At 42.6% G+C, this 17,236-nt stretch overlaps 1 protein-coding gene across 1 annotated transcript in view; it reads right to left on the bottom strand.

Annotated features, from left to right (window-relative positions):
- The window catches only part of DDX4 (DEAD-box helicase 4), a 2,434,953-nt gene that overhangs the window by 372,618 nt on the left and 2,045,099 nt on the right, over window positions 1-17,236 (bottom strand). The window contains exon 20 of the mRNA XM_044063758.1: window positions 14,965-14,973. Coding sequence (XP_043919693.1) covers window positions 14,965-14,973 — 9 coding nt within the window. The remainder of the gene's footprint in view (window positions 1-14,964; window positions 14,974-17,236) is intronic.

Raw genomic sequence — 17,236 nt, 5'->3', positions numbered from 1 at the left:
CAAATATGACTCAGTCATTGTACATGCTGGTGTGAATGACCTGAGACGTACCTCCCTGGACTACATGAAAAGAGACAAAGAGGAGCTCTCTGATCATGTAAGCCAAGGCTGGTATGACCCTGACCTTGAGCAGCATCTTACCCTCACCTAGAATGATGCCACAGTACAAAGACAAAATGATCGATTTTAACAATTGGCTAAAATTTTGGTGTCATTCAAAGGAGATCCAGTGTCTGTCAGCCTGGGATGACATGCTCGACAAGCCACGTTGCTTCGTTAGGGACGGCTTACACCTGTCACCACTGGGCTTTCGGATATTGGGAAAGGCTCTTGCCACCCCCATAGTGCCTTTTTTAGGCAAGGCTCAAAAGTCAAACTCACCCCCATAGACAGCACAAGGAACAAGAAACTAAAGGTAATGCTGCTAAACGCCAGAAGTCTTAACCTCAAGATACACGCACTTGAAGCTCTCCTCAGTATGGAGAACATCGATATCTGTGCAGTGACAGAAACCTGGTTCAAGGCTCCAGAGAGCACCCCAGCACTACCAGGCTATACCTCTTTTCATGCTTTTCGGCCCCAAAACCCGGACCGAACCACTATAGCAAGGGGAGTTTCCATATTTATCAAGGATATCCAGACCTCCAGGTTAGTGGCATTGCACTAAGTATCGGAGACCATCCATGTGCAACTAACAGTGGGCAAGACTGCTTTTCAGTTTATAGCATCCTACAGACCACCCTCTCAAAGTCAGGAATCCCACTCGGCTTTGCTGAAAACATTGGAGAACATGAAGATCTCGCCGAACACCATTATATTGGGCAACTTCAACTACCCAAACATTGACTGGGAGCACTACTCAAGCCCCAGCACCTCAGCCCAAAGGTTCCTGGAAATTATAAACTCAAATGCTATGGAACAACTAGTCACCACTTCCACAAGAGGGGACAACATACTAGACCTGATCATTACCAACATGGGGACACTCTGCTCCACACCAGAAGTATATCCCTCACTGGTAAGATCAGACCATAAATTAATTTCACTGGATGTCCACATCCCGACCCCACCCCCAGCCCAGAAAACCAAAGTGAAAAACTTCTCAAAAGCGAACTTCTCACTTCAATACCGAAGTGGAATCCTTCAAGGCCCCAGGGCCAGTGGAAACTATGGCCCAAACTGCAGAATCCTATATAAACAGATTCTACGGACATCTCCAGGAATGCATGGATCATGCTATCCCAAACAAAACCAAGACCCAATCATCCAAAGGCAGGCGTCCAGTCTGGTGGACCCCTGCCATAAATAAACTGTACAACAGAAGGAGGAAGCTACTACATGATAGAGCAAAATCCCTAATAGGGAAGGCATCTCTGATCAGTACTAGCAAAAAATTACGATCCCTCATAAAAACCTCCAAGGCCAGCTTCGAGAGAAAAACTGCACAGGACACCAAAGACAATCATAAGGCTTTTTTCAGTTATGTTAGAAACCTGGGATGCAACTCCCAGACTTGTTCTGAGTTGATTCTAAATGACAAAAAATACACTGAACCCACAGACATCGCCAATATCCTGGCAGACAGGTTCAGTGCAAACTTCTCCACCGCCCCCCCCCCCCAAAAGAGCAAGTATCTATCCCGGCAGAGGGATGTCTCCCAAACATCTCTGATGCTCAGGTGAAGGTTGCCCTCTCCAAAGCAAAAAACACTGCTTCCATGGGACCAGATGGCGTCCCAGGTTGCGTCCTACATGAACTCCAAGAGGAACTAATCCCTCAAATAAAACAGCTATACAATCTCAGCCTCACTACAGGATATGTGCCCACAGAATGGCGAACAGCAACAGTGGTCCCACTCCACAAAGGTGGAGCCTCTACGGACCCTGGAAACTATAAGCCCCATAAGCCTGACTAGCTTAGTCTGCAAGGCTATGGAGAGGATCATCATGGAGCTCATAAACAAAGATATTGGGGACCTACAGACACTAGATCCTACCCAGTTCGGCTTTGTCAAGGGCAGATCCTGCCTTTTGAACCTGGTTGACTTCTTCGAAACAGTCACCAAAGCCATAGATGAAGGGAAGGTAGTCCACACAGCCTATCTGGACCTTGAAAAGGCATTTGACACAATACCCCACTCGGGCATCATAGATAAGCTATCCAGCTTAAATATAAACCCCTATGTCACAAGATGGGTCGCAAACTGGCTCAAAGACAGAACCCACAGAGTGACAGTTGCTGGAGCCATGTCAGACTCGAAACCGGTCACAAGTGGCGTCCCACAGGGTTCTGTCCTGGGACCACTCTTGTTCGGTATATACTCTTCCGAGGTACAGGCAAACGTGGGAGGACTATGGCTCACCAAGTTCGCAGACGACTGCAAACTGGGCGCCATAATCAACTCGCCAGATGACACAAACATCCTTCAAAAAGGTCTCACAGAGACAGATAACTGGTGCTAGCGCCATGGTTTAAAGCTAAATGCCAAAAAATGTATAGTCATACCCTTTGGCAAAAACAATGTGCCCACAAATTACCACATAGGCGGAAACCCATTAAGTACAGAGAAAGTTATTAGGGACCCAAGTTGATAGCAATCTCTCCTTTGAAAACCACATTGCCAAAGTGGTTAGAAAGACCTTCTACATAGCCCACCTCATCACGAAGGGTTTCACATCTAGATCAAGAGAGGTAATCGTGCCCCTTTATTCATCCCTCATCAGGCCCATCATAGAATACAATGCCCCTTTTGGGATGTACCTTACCCGACACCTGCAGCAATTAGAAAGACCCCAAAAGAATCTCACCAAGAGGATCAAGGGTCTCAAACAGATGCCATATGCTGCTCGGTTAAAAAAACTCCAGCTCTACTCAGTTGCATACTGCCTACTTCGAGGCGATCTATGCCTGACATAGAAAGCTATGTCAAACCCAGAATTAATGGACATGCTCCACCTCAGTAAATCTAAATACCTTACAGCCACATGGTCGAGGGACCTGAACCTCAGCACAGAAATAAATAGAACTTGCTGGAGGGACAGGTTCATAACCCAGAGGCTCCTTTCACTCTGGAATAGAATTCCAGTTCATGTGAGGCAGAGCACCTCACTGAATCTCTTCAAGAAGAATCTCGATAGGTGGATGGGGGATTGTAGGTATGTCCCAGGCATTACTCCTGTGTCACTATTAGACAGAGGCACAGTAAACGAAGCCTTAAAAAGGGCACAGTATACTCAAATCAAGGGGTGGCTTAAGCCATACAGAATCGGGCTAGGCTTATAATTGCTCCAGGGCAGATAGCCTAGTATGAACCTATGAACCTATAAGAGAATATTAAGTGTCAAATTCTGTCAGGAGAAAAAGTTAGGACATTAACATACTAACAGTCAATTTGCTGGTGGACTAAAAAACATTTTGTAGGCAGAAAAGGTGAAGTGGTAGAAATAGAAGGAAATGTTAGTCAGGGTTTATGCAGGGCAGAGCCAACGGGTTTCTAAGGAAGGTTTTGAGCTGGGTTTTAAAGCAGTGAGGAGAGGAGATGGAAGTGAGATTGCCAGAAACAGAGTTCCAGGATTTTCCAATAGTGTTAGAGAACACGGAGTTACCTGCCAAGTTGTTGGCTTTACAAGTTGCTATGAGGTGTTTGTTAGAGGAATGTAGGCTTTTGAGGTTGCAGTATGGAGTTATAAATGAAGTGAGTATAGGGGTATTAGTGGGCTTCTACAGATTTTTTTGGGCTAAGGAGAGTTGCTAGAGATCAGATTTTGCAACTCTAACCATCCTAATTCCTTAAGGTTTTTGCAATGGTGAGTTCTGTAACTAGAACCAGAGGCAAATATGGCGAAACTAATATATGCAGTAGACAGTTTCTTCGGGTTAGATTTGGAGAGGTTAGTATAAATAGGTGAGGCATAAAGGAAAGTTGAAACCAGATGGGAGTGGGCAATGGAGATTCTGGCGAGTGGAGTGAGGAATTGTTTGATAATATAAAGTGAGCCTAGTTTCCTGTTGACTTGTTTAATAGCGTTGTGAAAATAAAAGGATAGGTTATCTATTTCAACTCCCAGGAGCCTAGTGGAGGGGTTTGGAGATATACTGGTGCCATTATTAGAGAGGACTGAGAAGTTGAAAGGAGGGGATTTGCGGGTGGGGGAGAAGAGTAACAATTTTTTTTTTTTTTTTTTTTTTTTAGAGCAGGTAAAGAATGAGCATCAAGAGACCATCAATAAGCTTCAGAGTTTAGAGGAGATCTTGGACAGTTGTACAGGGCTCTATATATATATATATATATATATATATATATATATATATATATATATATATATATATACACACACACATATATATATATATATATATATATGTGTGTGTGTGTGTGTGTGTGTGTATATATATATATATATATATATATATATATATATATATATGTATATACACACACACACATGTACTTGTATAGATTATACATATCTCCCCATTATACACACACACACACACACACACATGTATTTAGAGTGACTTCCTAATGTAATGTTGGAACTTGAAATACCAACTGCCGACAAGCTGGGGTGGAAGGGACAGGAAAAAACTCAAAAATAACTAGTCTCCTTTAAACTTCTTTTTTGCAGGTGAGGCAGCCCTCTGCACACTTCGATATGGGAGGCAAGCCATCCACCCACCACCCAAACTTGTATATACCAACTCTAAGACGGCCATACCTCAGTGAAAAAGGAATATTCCGAGAAATGCCCATCTCAGACTTGGTATATGCAAGTCCTTTTTTTCTCCTATTCAGTCGCAATGTTTCTGAAATTCCTCTAGCGGGTCCCAACATTGCAAATGGTTACCATCTCTCTCTCTCTATAGACGCACAGATAGACACAAACTATATATACAGATATATGCAATATACACCCGTACACAGAGTACTCACTAATCCTAACAAATTCATGAATGGCAAAACCCCAAAAAATATTAACCAAAACCTCCCTTGCCAAAGACCAAAACCCCATGCCTAACACAAAAACCAACATGAACCACCAAATAAAAATTATGAGCTGATCACCAAAGCAACATATGCATCAAACAAGGGGGGAGGATGAACCATAAGCCTCACTTCATCTAAAAAGTGGCACTGTCTGGAGATAATGTGCAAGAACTACCCAAACACTGACTGGGAAAACTACGCAAGTCCTAACTCTTTTGCCCAACGGTTCTTGGAGTTTATAAACTCAAATGCCATGGAACAACTGGTCATCACTCCTACAAGAGGGGACAACATATTGGACTTGGTCATCACCAACATGGGGGCTAAATGTTCCAGACCAGAGTTAAGCCCCTCGGTAAGATCAGACCATAAACTAATCACAATGGACATCGACATCCCATCCCCACCACCAGCCAAGGAATCCACTGTGAAAAATTTCTCAAAAGCAAACTTCACACTTCTCAAGACCAAGGTGGAAAGTTTCAAAGCCCCCGGGAAAATGGAAAATGCTACCCAAACCACAGAATCCTTTACAATTGTGCTCTATGAGAACCTACAGGAATGCATGGACTGTGCCATCCCAAATAAAACCAAGACTCACTCCTCCAAAAACAGGAGACCAGTCTGGTGGACCCCGGCCACTATAAGCTATACAACAGAAGGAGGAAACTATTACATGAAAAGGCAAAATCCCAAAAATGGAAGGCCTCCCTGATCCATATTAGCAAGAAACTTCGATCCCTCAAAATCATCAAAGGCTAGCTTTGAAAGAAAAATCGCCAAAGACTAAAGATAATCACAAGGCGTTCTATAGCTAGGTCAAGAGTCTGGGTGGCAACTCTCAGATATGCTCTGAGCTGATGCATAATGGCACAAAATGCACTGAACCCACGGACATTGTCAACGTCCTGGCAGACAGGTTCAGTGCAAACTTTACCCCCCTCCCCCCACCAAAAGAGCCAGTATCTATCCCAGAAGAATGCAATCCCCCAGACATCACAGTCACACAGGTGAAAGCAGCCCTCTCCAAAGTAAAAAAACACAGCGTCAATGGGACCGGATGGCATCCCGGGCTGCATCGTACATGAGCTCCAAAACGAAGTAAACCCTCACATAAATTCACTGTTTCAACTCAGCCTTAACACAGGTTATGTACCCAAAGAATGGTGTACAGCAACAGTGATCCCCCACTCCACAAAGGTGGCGCCACAACGGAGCCAGGGAACTATTGCCCTATAAGCCTGACTTAGCCTGGTCTGCAAGGCTATGGAGCGCATAGTCATGGATCTCAAAGACACTGGGAACCTCCAAACACTGGACCCTACCAAATTTGGCTTTGTTAAAGGCAGATTTTGCCTCTTAAACCTGGCTGACTTCGAAACAGTTACCAAGGCCATAGATGAGTGAAAGGTAGTCCACACGGCATACATGAACCTTGCAAAGGCCTTCGACACAATACCCCACTCAGGCATCATAAATAAGGTTACCAGCTTAAGTATTAACCCATATGTCACAAGATGGGTTGCAAACTGGCTCAGGGATAGAACTCACATGGTCAGAGTCGCGGGTGCCATGTCAGACTCTAAACCGGTTACAAGTGACATACCACAGGGCTCAGTCCTGGGACCCCTCTTGTTCGGTATATACTTCTCTGAAGTACAGGTAAACACGGGAGGACTATGGCTTACCAAGTTCACAGAAGATTGCAAACTGGGAGCCATAATAGACTCTCTGGCTGACACAAGCATCCTTCAGAAGGGCCTTACGGAGGACGGATACCTAGTGTCAGAACCATGGCCTCATGCTAAATGCCAAAAAGTGCATAGTCATCCCCTTTGGGAAAAACAAAGTGCCCACAAACTACCACCTACCACATAGGAGGTAATACACTAAAGTACGGAAAAAGTAATTAGGGATCTGGGGACCCAAGTAGATAGTAACCAGTCCTTTGACAATCACATTGCCAAAGTGGTTAGAAAAACCTTCTATATAGCTCATCCAATCATAAAAGGGTTCACATCTAGATCAAGAGAGGTCATTGTACCCCTCTACTCATCGCTCATCAAGCCCATAATTGAGTACAATGCCCCTTTTGGGATGTACCTTACCCAACACCTGCAACAGCTGGAGAGACCTCAAAAATACCTCACCAAGAGGATCGTGGGCCTCAAATAGATGCCCTATGCAGCTCGATTAAAGAAGCTCCAGCTCTACTCAGTTGCTTACCGCCTACTCAGAGGCGATCTCTGCCTGACGTTCAAGGCCATGTCTAACCCGGAACTGCTGGACATGCTCCACTCAAGAAAACCAATTCCATTAGAGCTACATGCTCCAAGGATTTAAACCATAGCACAACAATACACAGGACATGCTGGCGGGATAGATTCATATCCCAAAGGCTTCCCTTGCTCTGGAATAAAATCCCAGTCCATGTTAGGCAGAGCCTCTCGTTGACCCTCAAGAGAAATCTTGATAAGTGGATGGGAAATCGTAAATTTACTCCTGGGATCACTTCTATGGCCCTGCTGGACTAAGGCTCAAGAATCTAGTCTAAAAGGGAGGTGAAAGCCAACTATTCTGGCTAAGCTTATAAATGCCCTAGGGCAGATAGCCTAGTACCTACCTATGAACCTATGAAGAATAGAGATACACTTGGCACATGAGTTAGGATGGGCAAGTGGGCCTTCCCGGCCCATAGACTGATCATAACCCAATACTCACTCATACACTCCAACTCCCTTATTGTAGCCAAAAACACTTTCCCAAGGTGACATGATTAACTGGCAATTTTCCTTTGGTCAACCCAGTGTATTGCAAAATGTGCATTCTGTAAACTACATGAATGATACAAAACACAGCAGTTTACTCTGTCAAGAAAATCGAAGTTCAGCAGAGTCAGCTGTTTCTTTACGCACTGAAGTATAATTGTGTGTATGATATATGTTTATATTACACATACAAACATCCTCCTCAACACAACATTCTGGTAAATGTCAAATCTTCAACTTGTACCACAACATTTGTCTTTGTGGTGTACCATATTTCTTCTATTTCTCCCCGCTCATTTTCATTAACAGAACTAAATCTATTACTATCCAAAATCCACAAAATTATCTATCAAAATTTAATTTGTAGATGATACAAGTTGATTCCACTCTTGTAATAACTACCTACAGAACACCTGCTATTAGATTTTTTTTTCACACACGTTTACTATCAAAATTTCGAATGCCGTTATGTGAACTTTGATTGTCAAAAGGCAGTTTGTCAAAGTATAACAACGGTGATTCGAAAATGTCCAACCCACAACAGCGAATGCACTGAAACTGACATACTGACTGGAGATGCACTATGATGGGGAATGGGAAATTTTGCCCTTTTCTCCTCACTGCAATGCGATCTTGGAGTTGCAATATACAAGTAGCAGAGGGTGTGTGTGTGTGTGTGTGTGTGTGTGTGTGTGTGTGGGGGCGGCGAAAAGTGGTGCTTGCCCCCTGCAAATCATGTTTAATGTTACCAGAAGTTACGGTACGTTTGGAAAATGTCAACAATTCAGTTCCGAATAGTTGACTTTTGTTTTATTTTGATTGGTCGCGGTTAATTTTGATAATGTTTTTCATGTAATTACTCGCAAAAATGTTTTTGAAATTTTGATTGTAAACCATATTTTTTTCAAATATATATATATATATAAATAAATAAATATATATATATATATATATATATATATATATATATATATATATATATGTGTGTGTGTATAATGTGTATGGCTCTTTATAATCTAGAAATACTGAAATCTCGTACTTCAGTATCTCGAAACTATAAAGGCAAACGAGTCAATCCCAAAATTCAAAAATCACGAAACACACAATCATGAACATACATGCACCACATACACCATTCTAACCACAGCAGACAAACTATACAACCCTACACTTCCCCAGCCCCCTACTTGTATATACCAACTCAGAGATCGCACAAACAGAAAAAAAAAAACACACCCAGACATTCTACAGTCCCTCGCGAACACACACAAACACCAACACATCCAACACTCACACTTCCACCTCCCTACCCTAACCCACATGTACAACTTACAAAAGCACTCACACACACTCACCTTAAGTTCCGGATACCATCCCAGCTAAACACTTAACGTAACTTAGCGTAAATGCATAAGCATGGATTAGAGATATTCGGATTAGTGCTTATGCACTTTCACTATTTTGAAGTTTTGCATTTAAGATCTCGGGATACTGAAATTTGAGATTTCTGTACTTCGAGATTATAAAGGGGAAATACACACATATATATATATATATATATATATATATATATATACATACACACACACACACACAAATACACACACATATATATATATATATATACACACACACACATTGTAAATTGTGCTTACATTATGTCAGCATATATGTTTGCTTGTTCTAGTGATTCATGTTATATAAATATATTTCTACATGCACATGTGACATGTCTACATATATGTCATGTACACCACACCTCTGGAACTTTTCTCCTCGGGTCTCCGCTGAAAACAGGCTTATACAATACTGAGTAGAGTGATACTGATTTGAACCTGTCCGCACAGGACAGGTTTTGGAGGCCATGGAATCTCTTTGTGAGGTATTTCTGTGTCCTTTCCAGTTGGTGCAGATGTTTGGAGAGGTACATACTAAACAGGGTGTTATGCTCAACTGTTGGTCTATGAGGGAGGAGTACAGAGAGGTAAACTCTTTCTGGATGCAATCCCTTTACTTATGAGATGAACCAAGTAAAAGGCTTTTCTGATCACTGCCACTATATGATGGCCAAATGTGAGATTACCAACTTGAGTACCCAGGTATCTTACTATAAGCTGTGTGCTTAGGGGGTTGCCTTTGATGTGGTAATCAGTAGGGGCCATGTTTTTCCCAAGGAGTATGACGATTATACTTTTTTTGCATTGAGCTTGTGGCCATGACTTTGGCACCAGTCATTAGTTGCTGTGAGACCCTCTTGCAGTATGTTAATATAATTTGCTGAGTCAATGACAGCACCCAATCTGCAAACTTCGTCAGCCATAGGCGTTTCGTCTTTGCCTGGACCTCTGAGAAGTAGATAGGGGTCTCATGACAGATCACTAGGGAATTCCACTAGTGACAGGTCTGCTACTGGAGGTGGAGGTACCTATTTTGACCTTGAGGGTCCTGTTGGTGAGTCAGTTGGCCACCCACCCGAAGAGAGAGGGATTTACACCAAGTTGTGTTGGCTTCTCGATGATGCCAGAGTGGGGGACTGTGTCAAAGGCCTTGAATGTACGGACCTTACCTCATCCGGGGCCTTGGTGACAGTCTCAAAGTAGTCAACCAGGTTCAACAGGCAAGATTTGCCCTAGATGAATCCGAACTGGGTTGGGTCAACTGCATGGAGATTGCCTATGTCCTTGTTTATGAAATCCATAATATTACTCTCCATGGCTTTACAGATCAGACTTGTCAAACTAATGGGGTGAAAGTTTCCAGGGCTCTAATACTTGATATATGGAAAGATGATGTGTTGGACAAGTATCAAGGATGTCAAAAAAGCCATGGTGGGGGACAGGGGGGTGAAGTTTGCGCTGAACCTATCTGCCAAAACGTTGGCCAAGTCAAAAGGATCAGTGTAAATGATACTGTTAAATACCAATTCAGAACAAACCTAGGCCTTGCCACAGAGTTTTCTGACGTAACTGAAGGTGGCTTTGTGGTTTCCCTTTTTTTGGAGGCTAGTTTCAATTCATAATTGGCTTTGGAGGTTTTCACTAGTGATCTAATTTGCTTGTTGACGCTAATGGAGTTTTTCTAATTTGGAATTTGTTCCTTTTTACCCCTGGGCAACAGTTTCTTCCTTTTGTTGTAAAGCCTGTTGAGAGAGTAAGTCCATCAAGCAGGTTTTTTTTTTTTTTTTTTTTTTTGGAGGAGCAGGTTTTAGTTCTGTTGGGTACAGCTGAGCCCATGCAGTTGCTTGTATACTGCACTGGCGTATTGTTCAGCATAGCTGTCTGCATCCTCTGAGGACGGCGGTAGTGTTAAGCTGCTGATACCTTCCCTTAGGAGGGTGTAGTCAGCTTTTGGGAAGTTTTTCAGCTTGATTATGGCTGGGGGGGGTTTCGAATGAGACAGTCCGATGAGTTGATCTCACCAATGAGAAACATATGGGAGTGGTGCAGTGGTCACCCATGTCGGTGAGAACCAAGTCCAGAATGTTATCTCCCCTTGTGGGGGATGAAATGAGCTGATCTAGTGCATTAGAAATTATGAAGTCAGGGAATCACTGAGTGAGTTCATCAGTGCAGGAATAGTTCACCCAGTCTATGGTGGGGTAGTTTAAGTCACAAAGAATCAGGGTATTAGGAGGTTCCTTGATGGAGTCACAGATTCAGCTAAGAGAAGTGAATGTCCTGAGTCATGGAGGGGGTCTATAGCTGGCTATGACTTGCATGGGTGTCTTGCCAACAAATCAGTTGCACTTGGAGGAGTGCCTGTGCATCATGTTGGCAAACCAGTTGGGAGGTGTGCCTGTCCTTAATAAAGGCAGAGGCTCCACCACCCTTAGTCTTCCCAACCTCATTTTGGGGTCAGGATGTATGGAAAGAGGTATAAGCCTGGTAAGGAATGGGATGCTCTCTGCAGCCCTGAACCAAGTTTCTGTGACCGCCCAGACATCAGCATCTTCCAGTGCAAGGACAGCCTCCAGTGAGTGCATTTTCAGTTAAAGACTGCTAGCGTTAAGCAGCATGACCTTCCCACATATGTATACAAGTTATGTAGATCTACATTAGCACCAACCCCCTTCTTTCCATTTTTGTACAATGGGGATGAAGAATCACTTCAACAGTGATCACCTGCAGACAATATTCACATGGCTGGGCCAGACTTCATTTCTAGTGCTGGATTTGGTACATAATGGTAATGTAGCTCAACAGTGTTACAGAATATCCCACTTTAGGACAATGAGCCAATACATCATAAAAGACACAGAGAATACATCTGCTTAAGAGCCTGAAAGTGCTTGGAGAAGTAAATGAAAGCAGGCATAACACCTACATATAATGTGGTTCACAAAGAACCATTTACCTTCCTCTCGTTGCAGTTTTCAACTGAAAACTGGACTGTCATATATCCATCTTTAGTGATCAACTGTGTACAATGCCACCTACTCTACGCAAGTTAAAAAGCATCTACCTGTAAGGCACAGATTACAAATGTAGATGAGTGGTTAAGCTATGGATGCTCATCTGCTAATGAGACATAACCTACACAAATGAAGAGATTACTTTCTGTTGGTGAATTGAGACATCAATGGAAAAACATATGACCTTGATAATGCTACGCCACTGCCATCTGCTCCCACAATGACATGCAGTCATGGCTGAAAAAACACACACTGCATGTAATCCTGCAGACTGCCCAAATGATGACATTGAGGATTGTATAGGTACTAGGACAATGCGCTCACAGGGATGAAGTACCACCAGTACTGCTAATAAATGCTAATGTACAAGCTAATGGATGGCAATTGATATCAGATTCTGACAGGATGAAATGTTTCTAGCATGGTAAATGAATGGGCATGACAGTAGTAAGCACAACAGCAAGACTGAATCACACGGTGACATTTCAACAGAAGACATACAAGGATATTCATACTACACACACACTGATGTGCACAACTTATGCTGTGCAGTGTAATGGAGACAGACAACTACATCTCAGCTGAAACACCAGTTTAACAGTGATCTAATAAGACCCTTAGTACAGAACTCCCCACCAACAGTGGTGTGCCACTGGCTTAACAAGGGTACACAATATAAATGGGCAATGGCAATAATCATGGGACTATAGCTAGCAATGGTCAGGCCATATAACAAAAGTGCAGCACTGTGCCCAGTAAGGCATATCAAGCATGCCCAGCTTCTGAAGACATCATGCAGGAGAAATGCCTAACATGCTAACAAAATGACCTTGCAGATCTAATTGGTCCTCTTATCTATGGTCCAAAAAACGTAAGAACTGGACTGGATGTATTTGTTACCAGAAGACCTTTATACCATTATTACTTATGAAAACAACTGCTTTGCTGACCCCAAGGCAGGATGTAGTACAGAATGTTAAAAATCAGTTGTATTGGAGACATGTGCACCTATTAAGACATACAAATTTAAGTGTCTGACTCCACTTGCAAAACATAAGCAGCAGTATTGGGAATGCACCAATTATATTTCCTTAGAAGCAGCTCTCAATTCTAAAAAAAGCATCAAAACAAAATCTATCTGGCACTGCAAGAAGACACTGTAGTTCAGCAGTAATGAGTTCAAATCATGAGGCCTCTCTCTGCTTGTCCTTTCAATTTATGGGGTTTGGCATAATGATTAAGGTGCTTACCTCAGACAAGATAGTGGGCTTGATTGTCACATTTGAAGGGAAAACTGGCTAGATTTAATATGGCCTGCAATGGCAGCTAAGCTAGCAGTTACCTATGAACCGATAAGACTTGTCAATGCCACATCTCTATTACTGATATTAATGAAACTTTACGTACCCTTAATGCATCAAAAAATATATTGTGCTACTCACAGAAGCACTTGTTTCATGATAATATTGTCTAACAGCAAATTAAAATTGACTTAACATTTCACATCTTTGTTACAGAAGCCAGATGAGCTAATGCCATCAATGTTTTAATTTTAAAGCCCAAGTTTTCTTCATCACCTCTCTCTCTATAGGAAAAGTACCACCTTACTATGAAGCATTGAAAAAAAAAATCTGACAGTCATCTTGCATGCTTTCTAAAACATCTCTGCACCACTCTTCAGAAAATTGGCTCCCCATTTACTGCTTTGTCTAATAAGCTGCTCAATACTTTCACATTCAAACTCTCAATCCTTTCATATTCAAACTGCTCAATAAATGTTATTGCCTACCACTTGCCAAAATGCTGCTAGTGCACAAACGTAGTCTTAGAACCTTAACACATTTGAATTAAACAGATCACAATTTTTTTTCTAGCTATTTGTGAGACAGCCTTACATCAATCTGCCCAGTCTGGCATCAAGTTAATACATGGCTATATGCTTGGTAAGCCAGAAAGATGGAAAGCTGTGCTGACAGATGCCCACAACACATACATCTACAAATTTCAGATGCACAGTGTTAAGTACAGTTAGGTAAGAAACCTTACTGTAACAGATATTCGGATGATCACCACTGCAACAGCCTTAGCTGTATGGGTTATTTGCTTTTTTTGAGTGGGAAAGTCCACTGGGCTGAAATGAGCCCATTTTCAGTGGAGGCCTGGGGAGAAGAGCTCCATAACATAATACAAGATAGTAGAGTTAGTTAAACAAGAATTTCAAAAAGTGATAAACATTTTTGTAACTCGTACACAATCAAAAGGAATACTTGGAACTTAGTTCAATTATGTTGCTAGAAGTTATGAAATCATAATATATCCTGCCAAGGATTTAACAGCCAGCTACCAAAGCTTCAGGGCACACCTTTCTCAAATTCAGTTAAAGCTTGAGGTGAGGTGCCTGAAAAACCAGGTTTGAGCACCAAGCCCTTCAGAGCTTTCATGTCAATTGAGAGACAGAGGCTGAGCCCTGGCTGACCATTGCTAGGAGTAAAAATATATACATACATACATACCTTGGCATATATAAAAAAACAAAAACGGGGCTAGAGGGAGTGGTTACTGCAGCAGCTAGTAAAGACAGCCACAAGGCCTTCTATAGTTATGTTAAAAAAATCTCCACGGCAACACCCAAATTTGCTCTGAGCTACTGCACAATGGTACCTCCTATACAGAGCCAACAGATATTGCCAATATACTGGCAGACAGATTCAGTACCAACTTTAACCCCCCCCCCCCCAAAAGGACCCGACAATATCCCTGGCTGTGTACTACATTAACTACAGAGTGAACTGTCATACCTATGTGCCCTATTCAAATCACAGCCTCACCTCAGGTTTTGACCCCACAAAATGGCGCACTGCTACAGTCATCCCTCACCACAAAGGAGGAAAGGATTACAGACCCTGGGAACTATCGCCCCATTAGCCTGACAAGTCTAATATGCAAAACTATGGAACGCATCATCATGGACCTATTAAAAAAGGATATAGGAACTCCCCAAACTCTGGATTCCACACAATTTGGTTTTGTGAAGGGTAGATCATGCCTGCTCAACCTGGTCGACTTCTTTGAGTCAGTCACCAGAGCTGTGGATGAAGGCAAGGTGGTTCATGCAGCCTACCTTGATCTGGCCAAGGCCTTTGATACCATTCCCCACTCAGGAATCCTAGGAAAAACTCACTAAGCTAGGCATCAACCCATATATCACTAGGTGGGTTGCAAACTGGCTCAAAGATAGAACCCACAGTGTGAAAGTAGCTGACTCCACGTCAGACTGCCGACCAGTCACGAGTGGAGTCCCACAGGGTTCAGTCCTGGGTCCTCTCCTGTTTGGTACCAGGCCAACACTAAGGGACTCTGGCTGACAAAGTTTGCAGATGATTGCAAGTTGGGAGCTATTAGTAATTCCCCAAGTGATGTTGACATCCAACAGAAAGGCCTCACTGAGACTGACTGTTGTCAGAACCATGGCCTTAAGCTCAATACCAAAAACGTGTAGTCATCCCCTTTGGGGAAAAACAAAGTACAGTTTTGTACCTACCATAAATGTAGATGTTCAAAGATCCACATTGCTGCAGTCCTTACATATGGGTAGTCCGCTGTCCTCGGTCGGCCCGAATACCAAAGTATTAGGCTGACGTCGGTCAAGGCGCTTAAAACTGACATCAGGACGTCAGGGTACAAAAGCGCATGACCGACGTCATATCCTCAGTCTTTTCTTGCCCCAGATGTCAGAAGGCCCTAAAAAGAAAGGGCAAAGCCAAAAAACAGCAAAAACAACCAACCACCCCTGCACTAACCATACTTACAATATTTACAACCCAAACCACACAACCACCTCTAACTACAGAGGGAAGGAGGGAGGGTATTGACTGCAGCAATGTGGATCTTCGAACATCTACATTTATGGTAGGTACAAAACTGTACTATGTTCTTCATCTCACATTGCTGCAGTCCTTACATATGGGTAGAATCCCAAAGCAGAGGTAAGGGAGGATGGCAAACTATAAAGCATTAGGAGCTGCCAAAATGCCCTGTAAAATTGCAGTGGCAAATCCAGCCCTAGATTTAGAGTAAAGTGGAAGGTGGTAATGCTTAGAGAAAGTATGCACTGAACTCCAAGTAGCTGCCTCCAAAATATCCTTAGTAGCCACCCCCCTTAAAAAGCTGTAGAAGTGGCAGTAGCCCTAGTGGAATGAGGCCTAATCCCAGATGGAACCTCCTTACCATGATGGGAATAACAGAAAGCAATACAAAACCAATCCACTTAGAAATAGTTTGTTTTGAAACAGGTTTGCCCTGAGAACACAAAGCAAATGAAACAAACAACTGCTGAGACTGCCTGAACCCTTTAGTTCTGTTCAAATAATATCGCAACTGTCTGTGTATATCCAAAGTGTGCAAAATCTTCTCCCTTTATTTTGGGGTTTGCATAAAAGGTAGGCAAATGAATAGTTTGGTTTAAAGCCACACTAGAAACCACTTTAGGCATAAAGGAAGGGTTAGTACGCAAAGACACCCTATCCTTGTGGAAAATTAAGAAAGGCTCAACCGCCATAAGGGCCTGTAATTCAGAAACCCTTCTCGCAGATGTAATGGCCAACAAAAAAGCAGTCTTCCATGATAAATATTTCAACTCGGCAGTCGCTGCAGGCTCAAAAGGTTGTAGAGTGAGTTTCTCCAACACAAAATTGAGATCCCAAGCAGGAGTAGGAGCTCTACGTGGGGGTCTTATATTATTTGCCCCTCTAAGGAATTGCTTAAACGAAGGATGAGAAAATAATGGTGGGTCACAGTCATAGTGAGCAGAAATTGCTGCAGCATGAACCTTTATAGAGGAGAAGGACAAACCTTTGTCCAATAACTCAGTAAGGTATTGAAGAGCAACACTTAAGTTAGGTTTAGAAACATCAAAGTCCTTAGCTGTACTCCAAATTAAAAATCTCCTCCATTTATCTGCGTAAACTTTCCTTGTACTAGGCCTTCTGGCCTCCAAAATAACATTCAAAACTTGTTGTGGAAGCTGAGACCCTCCAGGGTTTAAAACAGAATATGCCAGGCTGTTAGATG

Source organism: Protopterus annectens, chromosome 2.part2, assembly GCF_019279795.1.
Source record: "Protopterus annectens isolate FY-2018-M chromosome 2.part2, PAN1.0, whole genome shotgun sequence".
Lineage (NCBI taxonomy): Eukaryota > Metazoa > Chordata > Ceratodontiformes > Protopteridae > Protopterus > Protopterus annectens.
This window is presented reverse-complemented; position numbering and strand designations above follow the sequence as displayed.